This window comes from Rhinopithecus bieti, unplaced genomic scaffold, assembly GCF_001698545.2.
Source record: "Rhinopithecus bieti isolate Rb0 unplaced genomic scaffold, ASM169854v2 scaffold_13207, whole genome shotgun sequence".
Classification (NCBI taxonomy): Eukaryota; Metazoa; Chordata; class Mammalia; order Primates; family Cercopithecidae; genus Rhinopithecus; species Rhinopithecus bieti.
Genome location: NW_016807866.1, coordinates 1,311,768 through 1,337,100, shown reverse-complemented (window position 1 = coordinate 1,337,100; position 25,333 = coordinate 1,311,768). Strand labels below are relative to the sequence as shown.

The 25,333-nt window shown below is 45.3% G+C and overlaps 1 protein-coding gene across 1 annotated transcript in view; it reads right to left on the bottom strand.

The window, feature by feature from the left end:
- The window catches only part of HUNK (hormonally up-regulated Neu-associated kinase), a 133,523-nt gene that overhangs the window by 29,732 nt on the left and 78,458 nt on the right, over positions 1–25,333 (bottom strand). The window contains exons 8-9 of the mRNA XM_017883868.1: positions 13,727–13,854; positions 3,368–3,503 (exon numbers count right to left, since the gene is read on the bottom strand). Of these exons, the coding sequence (XP_017739357.1) occupies positions 3,368–3,503; positions 13,727–13,854 (264 nt within the window). The remainder of the gene's footprint in view (positions 1–3,367; positions 3,504–13,726; positions 13,855–25,333) is intronic.

Genomic DNA, 25,333 nt, shown 5'->3' with positions numbered 1-25,333 from the left:
GACTGACTGGCATAAACACTTATTTATAAAAAATTTACTTCCAAAGATATTTCTCTCTTTGCTTTAAGAGATCAACTTGGTGGCTGAAATGACTTCACAGGAGAAGGCTTTACAGAAGAGTGATGTAAAATGTGAGACCTTTATTTTCCTTACTTTCTCAAAAGGAAAATATTGACAACACTTAAAATACATCTGGGGCTAGGTATGTTGGGAAACTACAAAATATACTTTATAAAGAAAATATCCCTTTCTCTGCTTGTATGTTCTCATTCCCTTTAGCTACATGCCAGTAAAACCAGAAAAAAAAAATAAAAAACACATTTTTTTGTCTTAAAGATAAAGGTTTTTCAAAATAAACACTGTAAATATCATGTACCTCCCCCAACAGCTTAGAATTCTGGTTCCAGGCTAGACACGGTGGTGGCTCACGCCTGTAATCCCAGGACTTTGGGAGGATGTAGCAGGTGAATCACTTGAGGCCGGGAGTTTATGACCAGCCTGGGCAACATGGTAAAACACCATCTCTACTAAAAATACAAAAATCAGCCAAGTATGGTGGTGGATGTCTATAATCCCAGCTACTCAGGAGGCTGACGCAGGAGAATCGCTTGATCCCAGGAGGCAGAGGTTGCAGTGAGCCGAAGATTGTGCCACTGCACTCCAGCCTGGGCAATAGATCGAGACTCTGTCTCAAAAAATAAAAATAAAGAAGAATTCGGGTTCCACTACTTAAAAACCAAACACTGATTTGCCTCTAGTGTGAAATGAGCAACAGGCCTCACATAAACAGAAGACACGGAGTGCTGTCTTCCTTAGCACGCGAGATCTCAGCCCGTTTTACAATCCACTGAACCAGCTTCATGTGCGGCCATTATGCTGCTGACCAAGTCCAAATGCAAAAACCATTACACTAATCTGGCAACAACAGGATAGGAGTATGAATTTATGTTTTAATCTATCAAAGTCTGTCTGCAAACTGTGGGAAAGCCACAAACATGAGATGTCGCCTCCTAATTCTTTGTGAATGAAGATGCAGCCAACAAGGAGGGGAAACACCGTCTTTCTAACACCAGCTCCACTTTCTCCAGCAGCTGCCACATTGAGTGGATTGATTATGCTCATTTAGGCGGTGATTACATGAGCTTAATGACTCATGTGGCCACCACCAAGGCCCCTCCTTTAACAGAAAGCGTACCTGTGTGCTGCTCTCCATCATGAGTATAGATAATGAGGCAAGGTCCTTTCAGCTTTGCTCCCTGCCTCGCTTTAGAGTAGTATTTCTGGTGTCTGTTTCAGATCCTGGCCCACATCGAGCTGTTATTGGAAAACAGCAATCTATTTCCAGGTTCCCTTGGTAACCTAAGTCACCTAGACTTTGTTTAAATTACCTCCCATGGGCCAAATGCTAGAATTCTAGATGGCAACAGAGTGAAACCACCTCCTCTCTGAGCACGGTGAGTGTAAATTTGGCACTGAAGTGTGGATGCAGACTCCCACGCCCCTTTAAAGTTTTTCCAGAGCTTCCACCCCAAGCAGAGCCCTGCCTGGCCATCTTCTTTGAAGGACTCAGCACTTCAGCTTTCATAAGGCTTGGCGGGTGTTTCTAGACCTTTCTAGGCATTGAAACCATGACTACACAGGACACCCTTTTCTCTGCCCTTTCAGTCTCCCATCTGCCCCTCTGGGTCAGTGGTTCTCTTGCCTTCATCCAAGCCTGGTCAAATGTACAAGACACTCTAGCTCTAAAGGAAGAAGGAAGGTGGGTCCCAGTCTTGGAAGGTACTGAGCCCATGTGGTCTCCTTATTTGCACGAAAACAGCCAAAATAAGGGCCTTCATTCCCTTGCTCAGGTTAGTTAGAAACAGGACAAATGAGTAGAAAAAAATATACAAGGAAATGTTTTTGGCCTGGCGCAGTGGCTCAAGCCTATAATCCCAGCACCTTGAGAGGCGGGAGGATCGCTTGAGCGCAGGAGTTTGAGACCAGCCTGGGCAACATGGCAAAACCCTTTCTCTGCAGAAAAATAGAAAAAATGGCCTGACATGGTGACTCACACCTATGGTCGCAGCTACTCAGGAAGCTGAGGTGGGAGAATCACTTGAGCTCAAGAGGTGGAGGCTGTAGCGAGCTATGATTATGCCACTACACTCCAGCCTAGGTGACAGAGTGAGGCTCTGTCTCAAAAAAAAAAAAAAAAAAAAGAAAAAAGAAAAATGTTTCTGAATCTGTAGTTAGCGCACCAACATAGAGAAGCATGGGCTGCCACAGGGAACCTGTCAGTGCTCCTGTGCTGTGGGTTCCTGTCTGCAAACTTTGCTTAAAGAACCCTCCTCATGGAAACTGATAAAGTGGAGCCTTCATGGAAAGTCTACAGGGACACCCGGCCTAAAACGAGTGACTCCTATGCCTTCCCTTCCTGCCTCCCACATTTTAAAGCAGGGGTCTTAGGGCTGAAATAAACATCAAGAACAAGGCAGAAGAAGGCATCTAAGGGTGGTTTGGAAAAGGAGGGGTGATCCCATGTGTTTCTGTCTGATGTTGGCAGGTGGACTCGTGAGCTGATCACACACACGCAAACACATTCACACAAAGACCGGCTGGGCACGTTGGCTCACATATGAAATTCTAGCACTTTGGGAGACCGAGGCAGGCGGATGACTTGAGGTCAGGAGTTCAAGACCAGCCTGGGCAACATGGTAAAACCCCATCTCTACTAAAAATACAAAATTAGCCTGGTGTGGTGGCACGTGCCTGTAATCCCAGCTACTCAGGAGACTGGGGAAGAGAATCACTTGAACCCAGGAGGCAGAGGTTGCAGTGAGCTGAGATTACACCACCGCACTCCAGCCTGGGTGACAGAGCCAGACTATGTATCAAAAAACAAAACAAAGACATACACACACACACCCAGACACACAAAAATTTATACACAGAAACACAAACACACAACACATACACACAGACACAACACCCACGCACATGGAGACCCAAGCAGACATAGACATTGTCTCTCTCTCTCTCTCTCACACACACACACACTCAGGCAACAGCTAGTCTCAAAGGTCCCTTTGTGTGAACTAGAAAGAGGCACCCCCTGGGAAGACGCAGACCCTCAAAGCCTGGATGTCAGCCTCCATTCACCCCTCCTCCAGGTGCCCCTGCAGGGTACAGGGCACAACAGCACATGGTGGCCCTGTCTACGCTTCCTCTTGTGGATGTGTGGGTGTGGGTGTTAGTGGGAAGGGGAGATAGCCAAGAGAACACGGCTTTTCCTTCAGCCGCGGACAGCTTTCTGTCCGGAACTGCTCGGGGCTCACAGGACACGCCCCATCTCTCCCGAGGAGTCCCTCTGGGTGCACGAAATTACCTGTTGGGATAGGTGATGTTACAGGGCACTTTGCCCGTGTAATTCTCATTCAGCCAGCGATTCGCCAGTGCCTGCTGAATATTTGGCCTCTTCACAGGATCCGGTTCCAGGAGAGAGCGCAGGAAACTGATGGCACCTGGGAGACGTTCGGGAAAGAATGCACGCATGTTACAGGCTGAATGCAGATATCAGTGAAAGCCACCATCACAGGGGACTCGCCACCTCGCCTGCCCATCCCGAGCCACTGCTGGGTGATCTCTGGGTCTCTGGGCAGGGTTCTGATTCAAGGATTCATAGAGCTTGGTTTCAGCCCTACCTCCCTTCAGACAGGAGGGGTGTGAAAAATCCCGTTTCTCCCTCTCTCTCTTTAAAAAGGACACACCACATATCCAAAGATTTAAGTTCTCTGTCCAAGGGGAGCAACTGGTGCATGATAAAGCAAGAACCAGTTTGGGTCTCCCCATTCCCTGTGTTTCCCAAGACAACCTGTGGTCTTTTCTTGTTGCTTATAGGTAAGCCAAAGAGATGTTCTACTGACAGGCTTGCAGGAATGAAAGAAAATAAACAGAAAATGCCTGCTCGCAAGGAAGGTTTTTGGGTACTCAGGGAGAAGCCAGAAGTGTACGGGCCTCCTAAGTTAGACCTCCCAACTGGGGACCACAGGACACTCAGAGTCTCAAGAGACCAGAGAGGTCCTGCTTTCTGATCCTTTCCTTTAAAGCCATTCTATATGGCCACCCACCTCTTCTCCAAACCCGACGATGCCACACCCAGGCTGCACAGAGCCCACGCCCACCCAGCGCAGTCAATCAGGCTATCAAGACACCAGAGCGCCACACATTTTGGTTAAAGTGTTATGAAACCTCTGCATGAGTGACCCAGACTTTAAAATCCTAGTTTGTGTAAAAAGTTCTAGTGAAAACCACACTGTGAACCCATGTCTGCCTGATGGGTGCCTCCTTTTGCACTGTCTCTTAGGGGACTCTTAGGGACTGCTTAGATGGACAGGATGCTAATATATTTTGTCTTTCTTTTTCCAGCCTCCTGAAGTTCACTGTATCACATTAGTCATGCTGAGCACAGTGTGTAAGGAAAAGATACGAGAAACTGTTGAAAACCTACAAAATCCCTACCACCCCTTTTCCTTCCATCCCAGGGAAAATAATGTTTTGTTGTTGTCGTTGTTGTTGTTGTTGTTGTGTTTTTGAGATGGAGTCTCGCTCTGTCACCCAGGCTGCCTCCCGGGTTCAAGCAGTTCTCTGTGTCAGCCCCCCGAGTAGCTGGGATCACAGGTGCCCGCCACCACGTCGGGCTAATTTTTGTATTTTTAGGAGAGACGGGGTTTCACCGTCTTGGCCAGGCTGGCCTTGAACTCCTGACCTCGTGATCCACCCACCTTGGCTCCCAAAGTGCTAGGATTACAGGCGTGAGCCACCGCGCCTGGCCAAAAATAATGTTTTAAATGCCCTGAGTTTCCTCTCATTTCACAAATATTTACAGAGCACTTGTTATCCATTCAAGCACTGGAGATAAGCTAATTCATCTCTAAGCAGAATATTTGCATCCTTTATGATTTAACAATGGAGACAACTGTATGAGAGGTAAAAATGCGTTTATAATGCACATGAAGCCTTTTATTTTGTATTTATTTTATTCATTATTTTTTATATTTTGGAGACAGTCTCACACTGTCGCCCAGGCTGGAGTGCAGAGGTGCGAACATGGCTTGCTGCAGCCTTGATCTCTCTGGCTCAGGTGACCTTCCCACCTCAGCCTTCCAAGTAGGTGAGACTACAGGCATGCACCATCACGCCCGGATAATTTTTTTATTTTTTTGGTAGAGATGGGGTTTTGCCAAGTTGCCCAGGCTGGTCTCAAACCCCTGAGCTCAAGCGATCCTCCTGCCTCAGCCTCCCAAAGTGTTGGGATTAAGTATGTGAGCCACCACACCCAGCCCATGAAGGCTCTTCTAAGGCTACAAAATTGTTCAGCAGGAGAATATACATCATACCCCCATATGGGCAAAGAATGTCAGGGATGACTTCAAAATGCAGATGGTTTGTCTTGCTTGACTTGTGGGACTGTGATATTTTCTTATGCTATAGCCCTTATTTTACAAAGTATTGCTAGAATGTTCTTGCAATATAAAGAATTCTTTTATGTAGCTTTGTACTTGATTTCCAACATACCAAATAATAGACCCCAGAAAATAATAATGTGCTTGCTCCCCCAGTTTTTCCATCCTTCTCTTCAAAGTTATTTTTTCAGTGTTCTAAGGTAATCTTCTTTGCAAGAAGTCATAAAATGTCTTACTTTCTCAAAAGTTTTAAATTGTCATTTTAACATTGTTCTTGAGGAAATGCTGAGCCTTTTTTCAACCCATTTTCTGCAGGGTAAAAATTAGACCATCAAAAAAGGGGCCAGTTGTGATGCCAGAATCAACTCAAGAGAAATAATCTTTGCTGGGTCATGCAGCCAGGCCAACTTCATGGTCAACCCACCACCAGGGTGGGTTCCCATACTGTTGAAGAGGTTACCAGGTCATCTCCCTTTCAATAGTGGGTAGTCTCTACTGGGTATCTACCCAAAGGAAAATAGGTCATTACATGAAAAAGACACTTGCACACATGTTGATAGCAGCACAATTCACAACTGCAAAAATATGGAACCAGCCCAAATGTCCATCAACTAACAAGTGGATAAAGAAAATGTGACATATGGCCAGGCACGGTGGCTCACGCCTGTAATCCCAGCACTTTGGGAGGCCGAGGCAGGTGGATCACGAGGTCAGGAGATCAAGACCATCCTGGGTAACATGGTGAAACCCCGTCTCTACTAAAAATACAGAAAATTAGCTGGGCGTGGTGGCAGGCACCTGTAGTCCCAGCTGCTGGGGAGGCTAAGGCAGGAGAACAGCATGAACCCGGGAGGCAGATTGCAGTGAGCTGAGATCGCACCACTGCACTCCAGCCTGGGTGACACAGTGAGACTCTATCTCAAAAAAAAAAAAAAAAAAAAAAGGAAAGAAAATGTGACTATATATATGATATATATATATGTCATATACATGTTATATTTATGTCATATATGTCATATATATACACACACACACACACCAAGGAACGCTACTCAGTCATAAAAAGGAACAAAGTAATGGCATTTGCAGCAACCTGGATGGAGCTGAGATCATTATTCTAAGTGAAGTAACCCAGGAATGGAAAATCAAACATTGTATGTTCTCACTTATAAGTGGGAACTAAGCTATGAAGGTGCAAAGGCATAAGAATGACACAATGGACTTAGGGGACTTGGAGGGAAGGGTAGGAGGCGGTGAGGGATAATAGACTACACATTGGGTACAGTGTACACTCCTCAGGTGATGGATGCACCAAAATCACAGAAATCACCACTAAGGAACTTATCCATGTAACCAAAAACCACCTGTTCCCCAAAAACATACTGAAATTTTGAAAAAAGGAAATATTGCCAGGAGCGGAGGCTCACGACTATAATCCCAGCACTTTGGGAGGCCGAGGTGAGTCGATCACCTAAGGTCAGGAGTTCAAGAGCAGCCTGACCAACATGGAGAAACCCCACCTCTACTAAAAATACAAAAATTAGCCGGGCATGGTGGTGCACACCTGTAATCCCAGCTACTTGGGAGGCTGAGGTGGTAGAATTGCTTGAACCCAGGGGACAGAGGTTGCAGTGAGCTGAGATCATGCCACTGCACTCCAGCCTGGGCAGCACAGAGAGATTCCATCTCAAAATTTAAAAAAAAAAAATAATAACAGTGGTGTGGGTAGAAATGCATGCGTGGAGACCATGAGGTACATTTACCACTGTAAGTGTTATCGCTCGATACCCAGCTAAAACTCTAAAAAAAAAAAAAAAAAATTGTTTTTAACTTTTATTTTAGGTTCGGGGGTACACGTGCAGGTTTGTTATATAGGCAAACTCGTGTCATGGGAGTTTGTTGTACAGGTTATTTCATCACCCAGGTACTAATCCTAGTACCCAATAGTTATTTTTTCTGTTCCTCTCTCTCCTTCCACCCTCCACCCTCAAGTAGACCCCAGTGTCTATTATTCCCCTCTTGGTGTCCATGGTGTCCTCTTGGTTATACTTAGCTCCCACTTATAAGTGAGAATGTGCAGTATTTGGTTTTCTGTTCCTGTGTTAGTTTGCTAAGGATAATGGCCTCCAGCTTCATCCATGTTCTTTAATAACCCAAAAATCAAACAGATCTCTGCTTTGCAGAATGTCTATCTCGCTTACCTTAACATCCCTGCATTGGAAGAGTCACTTAGATCTTAACTGGGGGCATCTATTGGTCAGATAAAGAAGAAGAGGGCTTAATGAATCAGAGTGGGTGGGCTGGTGAGTTAATGTTTTCTGAGACATTGCTGTTGCTTACCCTCAAAGGACTTGGGCAACAACCCAGGGTTGCGTCAAAGGACTTGGGCAACAGTCCAGGCTTTTTCAAAGTATGATGAACCAGAAGTGCTAAGGACAAACTGGATGTGCATTTTTGTTCTATTTTCATAACCGAGCACTCTGCATCCTCAAAAACTGCTGATGAGCGCAAGTAATTTTAGTTCAAATCTCCACTGACGAATTTTCTTCCTTTGGACGTCATAGACATTGCGTTACTATCCAAAAAGGACTTTGAGAATATCCTTAGAGCTCTTTGAAGTTTGTTTTAGGGTCCTGAAAACCCCTATGCCTTATAAGCAAGAGAGATTAAAATATTCCTCACCATCCTGGAAAGCCATGCCAGGCATGGCCACAGGCCACACACTGCCCTCCACCTCTCTGAGATAACAGTGAGGTTCTCCACTCAAGCCCGGAAAAATAGTACCACCCTGCTCAACGTAACACACAGCACACCTTCCTCCATCGCAAATCCCACTTTCTTTCACGAGTCATCAGCTTTCCAAAGTCTGGACTGGCTTGTGTGAGCACCTAAACACGGTACCAAATGAAACGGCTGCAGGTGACAGGCAAAGTCATCAGACTTTTCACATTAGCGTAGCCTGATAGATGCAAATAGAGACTCCTCCCCGCTCAAAGCTCCCTCCTCATCACTTCCCAAGCTAAAGAACTGTTTGATAATCTGATCATCATGCCTTCTTGGACATCGTCATTAGCACTGGCTCAACCCTCATGAAAGCTAACGCTTCTCCTCCAGCTTGACTTTGAAGAATTCACGGCACAAAACCATCATAACCTGAACTGACTGCTTGGAATGCATTATAAATGCCAGCGTTGTGGTGTAGTGATGAAAAGGGAAGCAGTCTGAAAAATTGCTCAGCCATAAAAGGCATTTGCTATTCTGTGACATACAAGTGCCAACAAGCAAAAAGAAAGTGTGTACAAGAGAGACTTAGAAAGGCCCTCGAAGCTTAAGTTTGCAAACGGCATGACAGAGATGAATGAAGGGCAGTTCTTTGGAAGCGTGTTCTGTGGATCCACAAGGGCAATAATGCTGTTTTCAACTCAGGTTTGGTAAAAAATCTTCCAACTTAATCTTCAAAAAGAGCAGTGGAATTCATAGATATGATAATTACATGTATGAGTGACAGGGCCAGGTGCAGTAGCTCATGCCTGAGTCACCTCAGACTCCCCAGCAGTCTGGGAGTCTGACGCAGGAGGATTGCTTGAGCCCAGGAGTTCAAGACCAGCCTGAGCAACATAGGGAGACCCTCTCTCTATAAAAAATACCCCCCCACAAAAAAATTAGCTGGGCATGGTGGCATGCGCCTGCAGTCCCAGCTACTTGGGAGGCTGAGGCAGGAAGATTGCTTGGTCTGGGAGGTTGAGGCTGCAGTGAGCCATGATTGTGCCACTGCACTCCAGCCAGGACAACACAGTGAAACCTTGTCTTAGACAAAAACAAAAACAAATATGAATGACAGAGTCATCCAATTAATAAAGATGTGCATTAGTGAGGTACAGTAAAACTGGCATATTTTCTATTTGGATTGACATTACTCAAAACATAAGGACATACAGACAATAGATAATACCTCCAACTTTTTGTAGGGGGGTGCATCTTATACTAACTAAAATGAGAGAAGAGTGAAATAACACTGCATGGTAGGAAAATCTAGGTTTTCAGTCAAGCAGACTTAATCTCTCTGAGACTCAATTTCCTCACTGGTAAACAGGGACTTACCTTGCAGGACTGTATAAAAACAACACCACATGAAAAACACCTACAAAGGATTACTCAATAAATGGCAGCTACTCATGTTACTGGTAAGCTAGTATTTTCGGATATAAGCAGGGCCAGGCTGGTTGGAAGGGAGAGGAGATAAACTTGGTGGGGTGCAAAGGATGGGAAAAATGGGAGGCTGTCAGAAGGGCAGCAGCTGGTACTCAAATCTGAAGACATTCACTCTATAAACCAGATAAGACTCCCTGGGCTGCCTCAGCAGCTGGTGCACTGCTCTGGGCCCTACTGGATCAGGACAATTCCCAATCCTGAGTCATCAAAATAATCTACGGGCCACCTTTCCAGGTCACACAGGCACGTTAACACCAGAGTCAGCAACCTAGATTCCCTGAGCATCTATCATGTGCAAACACTTCACTTGGGACCTGGCTCAAAGGATTTCAATCCTAGTTGAAAAAAAGATATTTCTATATCCCAATAGTTACTTTAAAAAGGGGGAGATAGGGAGAGCATCAGATTCCCTAATTAGAAAATCAGATATAGAAATGCAATTCATGCTTGACAAGTCAAGACAACAAAGTCCTGCAGGAATGTGAAGATCTTTAACAAGCACACACAGAGCTTAAGGCCAACGCAAAGCTGTCCGCTCAAAGCAGGAGCTATGTGAGGTTGGACGGCAATTCCAGTGATGCTGAAATTGCTGGAAACATTTTTAATATATCTTCTTTGGGACTACTTTTAGATTATCTTTTAACATCTTCAGAACTGCAACTCTTGCTTCTTTAAGGTTAAATTTAATTTTCACAATAAAAAAAAAAAAACAAAACAAAACACTTAGAGCTCAGCCTGCTAAGATTGTATAATGTTATTGAAAGTAAAAACAAGGTATGGTTCTGAAGCAATGAGGCTGATTTTCTTGTGTTCTTAACCTACCTGTGCTTGTCTGCTCCTTTTCCCACAGCTGTGTGGGGCTCATGCTAACGCTAATCAACAAATATTTCTGGCTTTTCACTTTCAGCGCACATGGTAGGGTTGCACTGCCCCATTCTCTTTAGTTGGGTGAAGCCATGTGCCATGTTTTAGAAAGCTTCCACTTACATCTGGAAGATTGGTGGAAGATTTAATTGCTGGTGAAAGAGCTTCTCTTTCTCTTTCCCTTTCTCCCTCTGCATGAACCAGAAATGCTGGAAATGGTGGCTGCTCCATCAGCCTTGGGCCCTTGGCTGGGCAGAACCTTTCAACGTTTGATCCAACTCTCAATTGAGATGTAGCATGAGTGAGAAAAAAACCTTTGTGGTCCTGAGCCACTAAGACTTGGGGGTTGATCGTTACTGCAGCATAACCTGGTCTATTCTGACTCATACAATGAAGTGGCAGCAGATCAGCAGTTGTCCAGCTCCTCAGCCTCTCATCAGGCTCAAAGACAGCACTATCTGCCTTTCCCAACTGTGGGGGTACATTCATCCTCCTATTGTCCTTTGTTATGGGTCACTTGAATAAAACAACGGTCCTTCAGTGGGTGAACGGTGAAACAAACAGTGGTATATCCACACCGGGGAATACTACTCACCAATAAAAAGAAACAACTCAGATTATCTCAGGGAAATTATGCTTTGTGGGAAAAAAAGTGATTTACATATAACATTTTTGAAATGACAAAATTACAGATGATACAGGGTGGTGGCTGACAGGGCTTAGGGAGAGCAGGAGGAAGGGAGGTGGCTGTGGCTACAGGGGAGCAGCACAAGGGAAGCTTGTGAGGGAACTGTCTTGCATCTTGACTGTGGTGGCTGTCACACAAATTACTCATGTGATAAAACTCCATAGAACTAATATACACCCACACATATAAGTGTAGGTAAAACTTGTGAAATCTGAACAAGGTCAGTGGATTTTATCAATGTTAATTTTCCAGTGGTGATATTATACCACAGTTATATACCATATTACTATCGAGGGAAACTGGGTGATACGGTTTGGCTGTGTCCTCACCCAAATCTCACCTCGAATTGTAATAATCCCCACATGTCAAGGGCGGGGCCAGGTGGAGATAACTGAATCATGGGGGCAGTTCATGCTGTTCTCATGGTAGTGAATAAGTCTCACGAGATCTGATGGTTTTATAAATAGGATTTCCCCTGCACAAGCTCTCTTGCCTGCCACCATGTAAGACGTCCCTTTGCTCTTCCTTCATCTTCCACCATGATTGTGAGGCCTCCCCAGCCACGTGGAACTGTGAGTCTGTTAAACCCCTTTCCTTTATAAATTACCCAGTCACGGGTATGCCTTTATCGGCAGCATGAGAACGGACTAATACACTGGATGAAGGCTATTTGGATCTCTTTGTATTATTTCTAGCAATTGTGTGTGAATCTACAATTATGTCACAATGAAAAGTTTTAAAATAATCTTACTTGTTAAAAAAAAAAAAAAACCTTTTACTCTCTATCCCCTTGTCCCAATTTATTTTATTTTCTTTAGAGCACTTAACATTACCAAATACCACACATGTTTATTTATTACCCATTTATTTATTTTTAGCCTCCCCTGCTGATATATAAGCTTTATAAGGGTAGAGACTGGTTTGTTCTCTGTCTTCCTTAATCTAGAACACACCTAGCACATAATTGGTGCACAATACATATTCATGGAATAAGCTAATGAGTATGAAATATGGAATGAATGAATGAATGGGCACACCTCAGAGTGCTCTGCCGCACTTTCGACATTTCTGAAAGCTCTAAAACTTAAATATGACAATAGGTTTGACATTTTGCACATTTTCTAACTCTGAGAGTTATGCCTCTCAGTGCAGAAATATTTCTTCTATAATGACAGAGCTGTAACTCATCTTCCCAAGGACTTAATGCCTCCTTTGCTTTCAAGCCTCCAGAGATTCTCCCCTCCCTTAAGGAGACAGTATGGGCTGAATTAGATCATTGCATACAAGAATGTGTCTCCACTTGGATTCCACTTGGCAAGATAAATTCAGGGTCAGCTTCATGCGTGCTTTTAAACTCAGAAGAAAAATGCATAACAGTAGTAAAATAAAATGCTATATTTTAACTATCATAAATATCATAAGTTGCAGTTAAATAACTGCTTTCTTCTTTGGTCAAAAGCCTTATCTCAGTGAAGCTGAGTTTATTCTAAGGAGCCAATTAAATGCTCATCAAAGCCAAGCCAAGGCCAGGAACTTGAATTGTGAACCAAACAAAAGAACAAATTGTACTGATTTACTGGATCTGAAACCAAACCTTAATACAAACTGTTTACTGAAATGTGAACCAGCTAAAGCTTGAGAGAACTTTTCAAACGCACCTGATGATTCAGTCCAATCAAGTAACTTAACCTCTATATACTTAAAAGCTTTTGAACGGGCTCAAAAACTCAACTCACAAAACAAATCGCAGCCCCAACTTCAATGCGACAAACATTTCTTGACAATCATTGCAGAAAGTAGACATATTGGAAATGTGACCACAAATCCTCTTTTCCAAGTCAACATCATAATATGGTGAGTTTTAAAACAATCAAGCCTGCAATTATTTTTCAAATGGAGAATATCAGATCCTTTGGATCTATGTGTTTTGTGCAGAAGGAGGAAGGAGGAGTTAGGGGTTCAGAATTATAAAGGAACAGGAAAGGATACAGGTGAAAGGCACGAGCGAGGCCAGGCATGGTGGCTCAAGCCTATAATCCCAGCACTTTGGGAGGCCGAGACGGGCGGATCACGAGGTCAGGAGATCGAGACCATCCTGGTTAACACGGTGAAACCCCGTCTCTACTAAAATACAAAAGCTAGCCGGGCGAGGTGGCGGGCGCCTGTAGTCCCAGCTACTTGGTAGGCTGAGGCAGGAGAATGGCGTGAACCCGGGAGGCGGAGCTTGCAGTGAGCCGAGATCGCACCACTGTACTCCAGCCTGGGCAACAGCGAGACTCCGTTTCAATAATAAATAAATAAATAATTAAATAAATAAATAAAAAGAAAGGCACGAGTGCCCGTTGAGAGACGGGAAACCCAACCACCCCTTGACACTTTGATTTAACACTAGAAAGAAATTTACAATCATGGGATAGACATAACACCATTGCTGCAAAACAAATACCGTTTCACAGGTGGACCCGAACTGGTCACAACAGAAGTCCTGAACCATGATCTAGAACAGCAGGTGCATTACCTGTGGAGAGCTGAGTGGGGAGGGGGTTCATTTCTTTGTCCACCATCTTCTGGTACAAAGCCCTCAGGCTGAAAGGCTCCACCGTGAAAGGCAGCGTCCCGGTCAACATGGCATACATGTTCACACCTCTGAAAAGAGAGACATACACATGAAAGTGGAGTGAGGTCCCCTGGGGAGGGGAAGACACTGGAGACATGGGCTTCACCAAAGCATGAGAGCTGCTGCTTCCATGCCAAACTCAACAGGCCCTCTTCAAAGCCATCTTTGTAGAACGCTCAGTGTCACGTTCAAAGAGTTGGGTGAGGCCGGGCGAGGTGGCTCATGCCTGTGATCCCAGCACTCTGGGAAGTGGATCACCTGAGGTCAGGAGTTCGAGACCAGCCTGTGTAGCGCCTCCATCCCCAACCCCTGCCTCATCAGCCTGGACTACTACCTGCTCATCCTCTTGCTGCTGTGCTGCAAACTGTGCATGAAGCCCCTGCACACCCTGGCACCCATCTCTAGTAAAAACACAAAAATTAGCCGGGCGTGGTGGCAGGTGCCTGTAATCCCAGCTACTGGAGGGGCTGAGGCAGGAGAATCACTTGAACATAGGAGGCGGAGGTTGCACTGAGCCGAGATCGCGCCATCGCACTCCAGTCTGAGCGTCAAGAGTGAAATTCCACCAAGAAAAAAAAGAAAAGAAAAGAAAAGAAAAGAAAAGAAAAGAAAAGAAAAGAAAAGAAAAGAAAAGGAAAGGAAAGGAAAGGAAAGGAAAGGAAAGGAAAGGAAAGGAAAGGAAGGAAGGAAGGAAGGAAGGAAGGAAGGAAGGAAGGAAGGAAAAAGGAAAGGAAAGGAAAGGAAAGGAAAGGAAAGGAAAGGAAAGGAAAGGAAAGGAAGAAGGAAGGAAGAAAGAAAGAAAGGCAGGCTTGGGTGAGAGCACTTGAATGTGAAGACCCAGAAGGCGACCACAGAGAAAAACAGGAGTTTCAAGAGCGTCAGGAACCACCTCCTGAGGAGGGGAACCATGACCCTCTGCTCTCTCCGAATGCTATGGCAGGAAGAAGTCAACAGCAAGGAGGCCCAGACCAAGCAATGTAAGAAACACCTGGGAGACGTCAGGGACCTCAATTAAGAGTAGTATTGCCATTATGTGGTTTTCCAAGGATGGCTTACAAGGTGGTACCTGGAAAAGGTTGACCAAAAAATACAGGAAAAGCCCCCCACACCGGAAGTGCCAGTCACAGCCAAACTGTGAGCCAGGTTACCACTCAGCCCTCAGAAATGAAGCCTCATACCAAAACCCGGCGTTTTGCTCTACTCTTGAATTTTGCCGTGGCTTGTAACTAGAGAAATTTCTGGGGAGGTCCCCTTCCTTCCTGCCCTGATTTTTTTTATTGTTCATTGTGAGATTCTGCCACCTGGCCCCAACCCAACATCTCAGATGTGGTTGAAATACCTTCTGAATAAGCTTAACTGCCCCTATCCAAAGCCAATCTGAGAACAGAAACATCTTCTTAGAGGATTTTTATTTTCCTGATATGCAAATCTAACATCGTTTTGATGAGATTTCCTGATAGAGTTGAAATGTCTGCCTACCAAGAGGTCTCAAGTGTTCAAAAGCGCCCAAGGGAATATATACTTTAAAGACAGGCACTAAGATTTCCAGTCAAAACAAATCCAACGAGACTGATTGAAATTAAGACCCTCGAGGCCCAATTCCAAGGCGACCCCCTCTGAATTACGGCATTTCAGATAATGACAGGTGCTGGAGCCCACAGCTCCCGCTAGAAATCATTTGCTAATTTCAGACATATACTAAGACCTGGTTCCCACTCACAGTGGAGTTAGGGGGACAGATACGTCAACAGTCATTCCACAAATACTTGCTGGATGGCTCTCTGCCCCAGGCAAGACTATAGGTGCTCTGTACTGGGGACCAGAGAAAGACCCGCCCTCTTGGGGTTTGAGTGAGGAAGAAGACAGGCAAGCAACGTGCGAACAAATAAATGAGCACAGTCCTTCCAGGGCGTGATCAGTGCAAAAGGAATAAGAAATGCTGAATTGCACCACTTTTGACCACAAGAGGAGTTCAATGAAGGGAGAAAGAGAACTTAGAAACAGGTACATGAAGAGGGAACGCTGCGCAGGTAGTGACTGCATGTGTGTGAGCTCATGTATCTTTGGTTGGCTGGTTGTGTGGCTGGAGAGATAAAAACGGCATAAACAAAGAAATGGAAACAAGAATGAACAAGGCACACACAGAGCTATTTGAGCAGCATTTCCCTGTGTGTGTTTAGTGGAACACGTCCCCCGGGGGAGGAATAGCGGTCAGGCAGATACAAGTGGTATGGCCAAATAATTTGGGATCAGTTATGTTATATAAGTGGATTAAAGGGGCTCAAAATGGAAAATAGGAAACTGTGGCAGGAAATCAGCAGGTTGCTGTTAAAATCAGAATGGGAATGATGGCACGCAACAGAAAGGGAAAAGCAAAGACGCAGTGGAGACATTTGAAGGGCACGTGCCAGGTGGCAAACTCAGAATGCAGGACCAATGGTGGTAACAGAATGGTACTGAGGAGGCTGAGGAGGAAAGACAGGTTAGGGGTGCAGAGAAGGAGTATCAGGGGCTAGTGATATGTTTGAGAACATACTATGCAATGCTGCACTTTGAGTATGTCTGAGGTAGAGCTCAACATTCTTGCTTTGAAAAATTATTGGAGATCGTTAAGAGGGAATGCTAAAAGGGTCACAAAATTGTAGAGTTTTGCACACAAAGAGGACTTGGACACACGGCTTTTATGGATAGAAACCTTCTGGCACATTCCACAAAGCTGTTGCTGAGGACCACTGAACAACCTCCAAGACAAGCTGTTCCCAATGCTTCTGAGCCAGCCTGTTCCATCCAGGGCAATTCTACGCAAAAATAAAGCTTTCCAAGGCTAAGCCAACATCTACATCTTCTGTTCATTGGTTGTGGAACAAGACCAGTTTCTCTTCCATGGTCAGCACTTCACATCTTTGAAAACTGGAACCAGGATCTTCCCACCCTTCTCGGTCTTCCCCAGTTCGGGACCTCAGGCCTTTTGCCTGTGCTTTATTTGACAGGGTTGGGAGTCTCCTCAACAACCCAGTCCTCTGCCCTGAATACACACCAGCAGGTTCATGCAGTTAATGAGCTTTAATGTTTCCATGCTACAGAGCAAAGACCTTATATTTCAACAGAGTTGGAGTGAACTGAGTTAAGGGGAAGAAAAAACAAAACCAAGATTCTGTCCCTGCTCACCACCTCTGGGTGCCTAATCTCACTCTAATATTCATACCTAAAGCTGAAGAGCCTGCTGCCTACACAGTATCATTTTTTTCTGCAGCAAGTGCTTCATAATGCCTAACTCATGCAGTATTTCTCAAACTGAGGTACACAGACACATCCTCAGGGGTGCAGCAGTTCTAATTTTTATTTTCTTCTTGGCAACAGACTAAAACATTTCACAAAGCATAACCAGGGGCAATGGATGGCCACCGTATAACTAAGAACACCGTCCACCGCACACGCCCAATTTCAGTGCCTGCTTTGGTATTTCTTTACCAATGAACTATTTTTGCAAAAAAAACAAAAAAAATTCACTTTTATTATCATAGCCTAATGAGAAGGAAGCAGAGCTGGACTTAAAAGTGTCAGTGATGCATCTGTGCTTCCATCAGTGGAAAAGAAAGTCTCCTGGTGACTGGAATAGTGTGTCGTTTGTCCTCAGATCAGTGGCATCAGTACCACCTGAGAACTTGTTGAAAATGCACATTCAGACAGGCGCAATGGCTCAAACTTGTAATTCCAGCAATTTGGGAGGCTGAGGCGGTCGGCTCTCTTGAGCTCAGGAGTTTGAGATCAGCCTGGGCAACATGGTGAGATCCCATTTCTACAAAAAATACCAAAATTAACCAGGCATGGTGGCACGCACCTGTAAGTCCCAGCTACTTGAGGGGCTGAGGTGGGAGGATCACTTGAGCCCAGGAGGTTGGGGCTGCAGGGAGATGTAAGTGTGCCACTACACTCCAGCTTAGGTGACAGAGCGAGACCCCGACTCTTAAAAAAAAAAAAAAAAAGCAAAGAAAATGCACATTCCTGGGCGCCACTGCACATCTCTGGAATCAGAAACTCTGCGGTGTTTTTGCAAGCCCTCCAGGTGCTTCTGATGCGTACTCAAAAAACTGGAAAGACCCTGGAAGAATGAAAAGTTTTCGGGGAGTTGAGGCATCACAAGATGGGCCTGACAATCTCGAAGAACCTGTGCCCAGCAGTGAGAACTGCACTCATGCTGTGTACAGCCGTTCCCTTCCCACAAAACATTAGCCATTGCATTAATGTTGCTCATTTGAATATTCTGGGGTTCTTTTACTCTCGGTTATATTTAACCTGTAAATGAGTTTTGGTTTTTCAGTTGTATAGGGCCATAAATAAAAGAAGTTAAATTTGGGGCTCATGTACTTATAAATAACATTTAAAGAAAAATAACTCACGTCAACACACACAGTTATGAAGAATGTTCTTCCTTTAAAAAGACAGTGTATAATACTCAAGTTTGCGGAACACTGCTCTATGACCTTTTCTATTCCCTTTAATCTTTAGGGCGCACCTAGCTTCCTGTCCCAGGTGGGGGTGTCGTATAGTGTAGATGCCTCTAGGAGGTAGGACATCATGATAACGGGAGGGGAACCCCACTAAAGGGGTTTGGAGAGCATATGAGGCCAGAGGTGCAACTGTAAAGCCTTTATGAATGTTTCTTTCTTGAAGGAGACCCTGAGCCACCAAAATGCTTGCCTCCTTGTCACCGACTGGCTTCAACAGATGCCAAAAGTCTCCTCAAGTCACTGCATATTACACTGGTCTTTGCTTCTCTCTGTCATCTGGCTGGGACCACAGATAAGATTAACAGATGCTTGTCTTCAAGATGATGCCACAGCCATCCAGGTGGCAGGTCTGGCCAGGGTTGAGCAAGTGGTTTTTATAGTAACTTTAATTGATGACTTTACAAACTGATTCCAGAATTCCATTTCTCTTGGAGGAGTTTATCATCGATGGGAAAATAAAAAATAAAAAAAGAAGAAGAAGAAGCTGCCACAAATCCTTAAAGAGGACCCACCTCTCTCATCCTAGGGTCTCTCATCCATAAGACATGGATAATAATGGCACCTACCTTCAGACTGCATGAGGGTCACATCAACATCAACTAAGCCACAGAAAGAATTGAATTCTGTAGTTGGAAGAAATTAAGCTTGATAAATTGTGATCTATTGTTTCATTAAAAAACCTTCCTTAAAATAAGAGGGAAAAAGCTACAATTTTATTTGTACTGTATTGCCAAATAAGAATGGAAACCTGGCCAGGCGCAGTGGCTCATGCCTGTAATCCCAGCACTTTGGGAGGCTGAGGCGCGCGGATCACCGGAGGTCAGGAGTTCAAGACCAGCCTCAACATGGAGAAACCCCATCTCTACTAAAAATATAAAATGAGTTGGGCTTAGTGGCACATGCCTGTAATCCCAGCTACTCAGAAGGCTGAGGCAGGAGAATCTCTTGAACCCAGGAGGCGGAGGTTGCGGTGAGCAGAGATTGCGTCATTGCCTGGGCAACAAAAGCAAAACTCCATCTCAAAAAAAAAAAAAAAGAATGGAAACCTACGTGAACAGTCATACAGTCCTAGCTAGGAGATTTCAACAGGGAAACCAGATTGAGCGTCTTAATTCCTTTCCCCCAGAGTTTCCATACATGTTTAATATCTGGATAAAGAGAAACCTAGTCCCTCTGACATTTCAGAAGTATGTGAGGATACCAAGGGAAAAATGTGGAATGCAGTTTATAAACCTCTGTAATCCCATAGAATTAGTAGGAGTTTCAAAACATGTTCAGAATTTCCTGGTGGGTCTTTTGAAATATGGCCCAGGGGCTTTCTGGATTCTCTGTGGCAGACATGGGATTCCCAAGAATCAAAGACAGTCTTAACAAATGAGAGGGATGAGAGACTGGGACAAGAGAGGGCAACAATCAAATATGACCGGGGGGTTTTCCAGCAGAATGAAATAAGGGTGAGCTATCGCAGGCTGGAAGAAAACCCAAAGATACTAGGCAGCGTGGAATACTCTGATCTCACAAGAGGAAGAAGGCAGACAATGTGGGGGCAGCTGAAAGAAGAGGAAAAGGGCCCTTACTTGTGAAATACAAACGGGGATACTTTGGAATTAAGTCAAAAGCCAAATGGCCATCCTGATATTTAGTCTGATACACAAAAAAATATTCCCTGGAGGAAAAGCTGTGGTATCGCCTGCCATCCCAGAGAGGAAAGACATGGAGTCACTGCTCCCTGGAGAAGTCGCTGGCAATTTTAACAAGATGCAGGGGACAAAGCAATGGACAGAGCCATCCCGGCAGGTGGAGGGAGGGTCTGGTTACTTGTTCTTAAGGGGCATGTGAACAGGAACCTCAGAAACTGCCCAGTTTACACAGAGTGCAGTCAAAAGGACCTTCAGGAGATGCACCTTACTTCTGTGTGGCTTTCTAAGAAAGGAATTGCCTTGGAAAAATTAAAAATAACTTGTCACCTGAAAGCAATATCTTTCCATCTTTCAGTATCAACTTTTACTAATACAACTTCCAATTTAAGGTCTTGTAAGTAGACTAGGAATCAATTCATCCATTTGGAAAATCTCAAATTTCACCACTGTTCCATTAAATGGTCTATGTTCAGCAAGAAATTATTTTCTTGTGGATTTCAAGATGGTTGTTTCTTTTCCTTTCCTTCCCTTCGTTCCTTTCTTCTATGTTAAATATGCACGCTAGCTACCAAGGAAAAAAAAATCTCATACTTTATAACTGAATAATCTCAGAAGCTAAGGGAAACCTCTCTTAAAAGTCAAAAGCCCTAAGGTTCCCCAAAGGAGTCATAGCTTTCCTCTTCCTACCACCACCTGCTAGCCTTCATTTTGAGAGAGTCTCAAGGGAGAGAAAACACTAATACCATCTTTCCATATTTGACCCCTGCCAGTAGCTGATGATATCTGGTAGTACTTATAAAACACTGAGTCTGAGGCCTAGAACAAATTCTCTCACTCTCCCTCCTGAACACCCAGTTCTATTTGGAGACAGGAGAGTTATTTGGAGACATGGTGCCTCTTGGCCAAGTTGTCTACCCAAAGGTACAGCACTGGAGACAGGGATTTTTTTTTCCACTAAGTGAAAACAGATTCAATGAGCTAAGAAGGTAGACTGAGTGTGTTGTACGTGACTCTCCAGGAGGCACCAGGCCCTCACACAAGTACTTCACCCATCCATCCCAGCGGCCCCCATGAGAGCAAAGGACAGCTTTGGCCCAAAAACGTTGCGTTCTCAATCTTCTCAGGATAGAACTCTCAATTTCTGTTTTCCTCACCAGTAGGGATTCACTGAAGGTTGCACATGAGAACTGTAATATTCTGAAGATAAAGTTAATCTTGAATTCTTTTCAATTAAAAAGTACATCTGCATTAAAGTTGTTTTAAATTAGCATATATGTCACTCAGAGGAAAAGTCAATTCACAGTAATAAAAGTTCAATGCACCAGAATGAATATTTTTGGTTTTTGTGTCTGAAACCTCAAAGTTCATTGGAGACACACACATCAATATATTATATATATATATATAAAATCCGGGGTAAAGGAAAGAAGTGAATTACTTTACAGCTATTTTTTATGGTCTTGAAAATAACAACCATTGAAAATAATGGAAAACCCCCAAGAAAGTGCACAATTTCCATTTCCATTGTTAATTATGGCTTCACTGGAGGAGGGTCCTGGGGGCCCTATTAGTATGGAAGTGCTTTCTTTCCCAAGGTTTCTTTCAATGACAGGCTGATTTTCTTCCTAAATCAATCTCAGAAGTTGTGGATAAAGTCCCTGCCATCCATCAGGTCCAAAGCCTCCAGGGAGGGGAGTTTGCTTTTATGGAAGTGAACTCTTCATTCTGTTTTTGTTTCAGAGCCATAAAGAGAGAAGCCATTTTACAGCAACAGTGTCTAACCCAGTGAGAAAATCGGTTCCATTTTCACTCTCATTTTATACAGCCTTCTACCTTAAATTCACTTTGGGTTTTCCATCTCCACTTCTGCCAGCAAAGTCATGGGCACCAAACAGAACCCTAACCCGAATCTCAGACACAACACTTCAAAGCAATAGAAAATTATCTCTTAAAAGGTACTGAAGTTTTATGTTTTTGCCAAAATTAAGAGGAAGAGAAACGAGATGTGTCACACCTACCAGCCTTTTGCATATGCTGTTCCCTCTGCCTGGAACGTTTCCCTGCCCGTTCTCCACCTGGCCAACTCCACTCATCTTTCAGGAACAGATCAAACTTGCCTACAGATGCCTTCCTGACTTAACCCAGCTGTGCAGCCATGTGTACTAGGGCTGCCATAACAAAAAAATCTGTTTTATTTCTCACCAGTTTACTTTCTACCTTTCCTGGCCTTCTTCCCTGACACCTTCCTCTTCCCATGGCTGGTTCCTTCTCATCTTTAGGATCTGGCTTTGAAGTCTTCTCCTCAAGAGGCTACTCCATCTTCTTCCCTGAATCCCTCTCACTTCCTCCACAGACGTTACCACACTCAGTTTATAGCGTTTTAAAATAGCGGCTGTTTGTCCCTCTAGCATGTAAACCCCACCAGGGGAAGTACAACATAATAGAAGCAGCAGAGGGTGGTGACTCAGAGGCCTAGAGGCAAACCACGTAGGTCAAATCCTGGCTCTGTCACACGCTGGTGTATCATATGGGCAAGTGGCTGAGGCTCTTCATGCCTCAGTTTCCACACCTTTAAATTGGGAGTAACACAGCACTACCTTGAAGGGTTGTTAGGCGGATAGGATGAGTCAATACATGCTGATCATTACAAAGAGTCTGGCACCTCCCCTCTCTCTTGCTTCCTCTCCCACCATGTGATCTCTGCACACACTGGTCTCCTGCACCTACCACCATGCGTGGAAGCGGCCTGAGGCCTCACCAGAAGCAGATGCTGCCACCACGCTTCTTGTACAGCCTGCAGAACCATGAGCCAAATACAGCTCTTTTCCTTATGAATGACCCAGCCTCAGGTATTCCTTCGCAGCAACAAAAGACAGACTAAGACAGGGGACCTCTTGGTCTTTCAGGCTCCCATAGCCTTTTGTGCGTGTGTGTGTGTGTGTGTGTGTGTGTGTGTGTGTGCACAAATTCTTCCTCTCATAGCTTCCCATTTAGCATGAATGAGTTCTCTAGCTGTTAAGAAAGTGGTTATAGACCCACATATTCATATTCATCCACTAAATACATATTTATCAAGGGAAGACTGTGCCAGACACCTGTGAGAGTTCTTAAGGGTTGGAAGAAATCCATAATGGATTTCCTCCCATATACAACTCTGATCCACTGGTATTAGCTGCCGGGAGGGGCTGTGTTGAGGGGGATTCAGAGGCCTTCTCAGAAGGGAAGTCTATGACTAGCAATGCCCTAGAAGAGAAGGCATCCTCTGCTGCCCCTTGCTCCACTCCACTAGCTCTACACGACCCCAGCCCACCTGGGCCCGTCATCAGCACACCACACACACCCCATATGCAGCCTGCACACCAGACCACACCTGCGAAGTAACTGGGAGCCCAGGCTTCAGCAACGTGCGGCTCCACTACATTCGGGCTCAGGTGTGCCTCTAGGCAGCACTCACCACTCTCTTCTATCTGTGCAAACTGGGGGCAAGAGATGTGCCTCACAGGACTGTCCTGAGGATCAGGGATGACTAACCAGGGCACCCAGCCTGCTCAGGAGCAGAAGCTGATTCCTGACCTGTTTCACCTCCTCGCTGACAAGCAGGCCCTCTTAGCCAGGGTTCCAGAAGAGTCGGCCCCTTCTGGGAAAGTTCCAGGAATTCCCTCTGTCTCCACATCTTGTGCTGGTCTCTGTTTCTTCTCAATCTCCAACCAGAACATCCTGAGCTCCTCTCGCTTCTAAAGCCTGGAGCTGACCCATATTCCGTTTGCTTTCTCGGCCAGCTTCAGCCCTGACCTGCCAGCTTCTGTTTCCCTGGATGAAACACCTGCTCCTTCCTCCTCTGTCCCTCTTTCCCTTTTCTCTTCCTTCCTCCCTCCCTTCCTCCTTTCCTTCTTTCCTTTCTCCTTCCTTTCTCCTCCTTCCCCCCTTCTTTTTTTCCTCCCTCCCTTCCTCCAGGTTCCACCAGGTGCTGAGGATATTCTGGGAGCAAGCCAAGCGGTCCCTGCCCCTCCGCTACAGCCCAGAGGGTTCCAGCAGGTGGACAAAGACCTCACGGTGAGGCCCAGGAACACAGAGAGCCGGAGGCTGGAGCGGACATGGGAGGGCCTCAAAGCCAGCTGGCTGGAGACACAGAGGGCTGCCCAGAGGAACCGGCACCCAACAACTCAAGAGGGAAAAGAAGAGGGTTCCAGGCCGAAGGCATGGTGCATGTAATGTAGCAAGCGCAGGCTGTGTTCAGGGAACAGGAAACAATGCCGGGTTAGCCAGAGAATGGGTGGGGAGAGAACGGGAGGGGGCATGCCTTCAATGAGGCCACAGAGCAAGCAAGGGCCCCCGCACACACACCACGTTGGAGAGCTGGGGCTGTATCTTGACACCCTGGAAGGACACTGCCTGGTTCAAATTCCACTCCACCACTTAGCAGCTCTATGACCTTGGGCGATTTTATTTATTTCTCTTATGATGGGTTTCTTCTTCCATAAAAGAGGGTAATAGAGAGTAACGATTGCACCGGGTCATTGTGAAACTAAGTGACACAGTGTCAAGCACACATCAAGCACTAAGCAAGCATTAGCTTCTCTGCCAACCTGAACAAGGGGGTTACAGTGAATATGAAGAGAGGCAGAGGAATTCCAGAAATACTCCGGATCAACACACCCTTCATGCAAACGAGCCTTTCTTGTCTGCATCTTCATCAGAACCTCACTCTGTCTAGAGCCCATTTCCCTATGGCAAAGGATTGAATCCTACCCCTAGAACCCAAGACTCTGAACTGACCCTGGACCGTCACTGACAGGGGATGGTGGACGGGTGACTCACTGGGACCGTGGGGGACCCAGGCTCTACCTTTGGTGCAACTGAAGATTCACCTTCAAATACTCATTGTGCTTACCCCTGGTGGTCCTTCCTCTACCAGACCCTGGGAACAAAACGGTGAACCAGACCAACCAATTCCCTCCCCTCGTGCAGAGTCCTTGCTGGCTGGGGAGACAGGAGAGGAATGGATTTAAAACAGGAAAAGGACAGGCTTTGAGAGGTGCCGAGGAGGAAATTAAAAGGGTGAGGAGAGAGTCTGGGGGACTCTCTCCGCAGTGGCGCCATTGGCTTGAGACGGGGATGTGGAACGCACAGGCCATCCAAAGAGCTGGGAAAGGGCATCCCAGGCATCACAAGTGCATGGCCGGGCACGTGGCTCATGCCTGTAATCCCAGCACTTTGGGAGGCTGAGGCAGGTGGATCACCTGAGGTCAGGAGTTCGAGACCAGCCTGGCCAACATGGTGAAACTTTGTCTCCGCTAAAGATACAAAAATTAGCTGGGCATGGTGGCGTATGCCTGTAATCTCAGCTACTTGGGAGG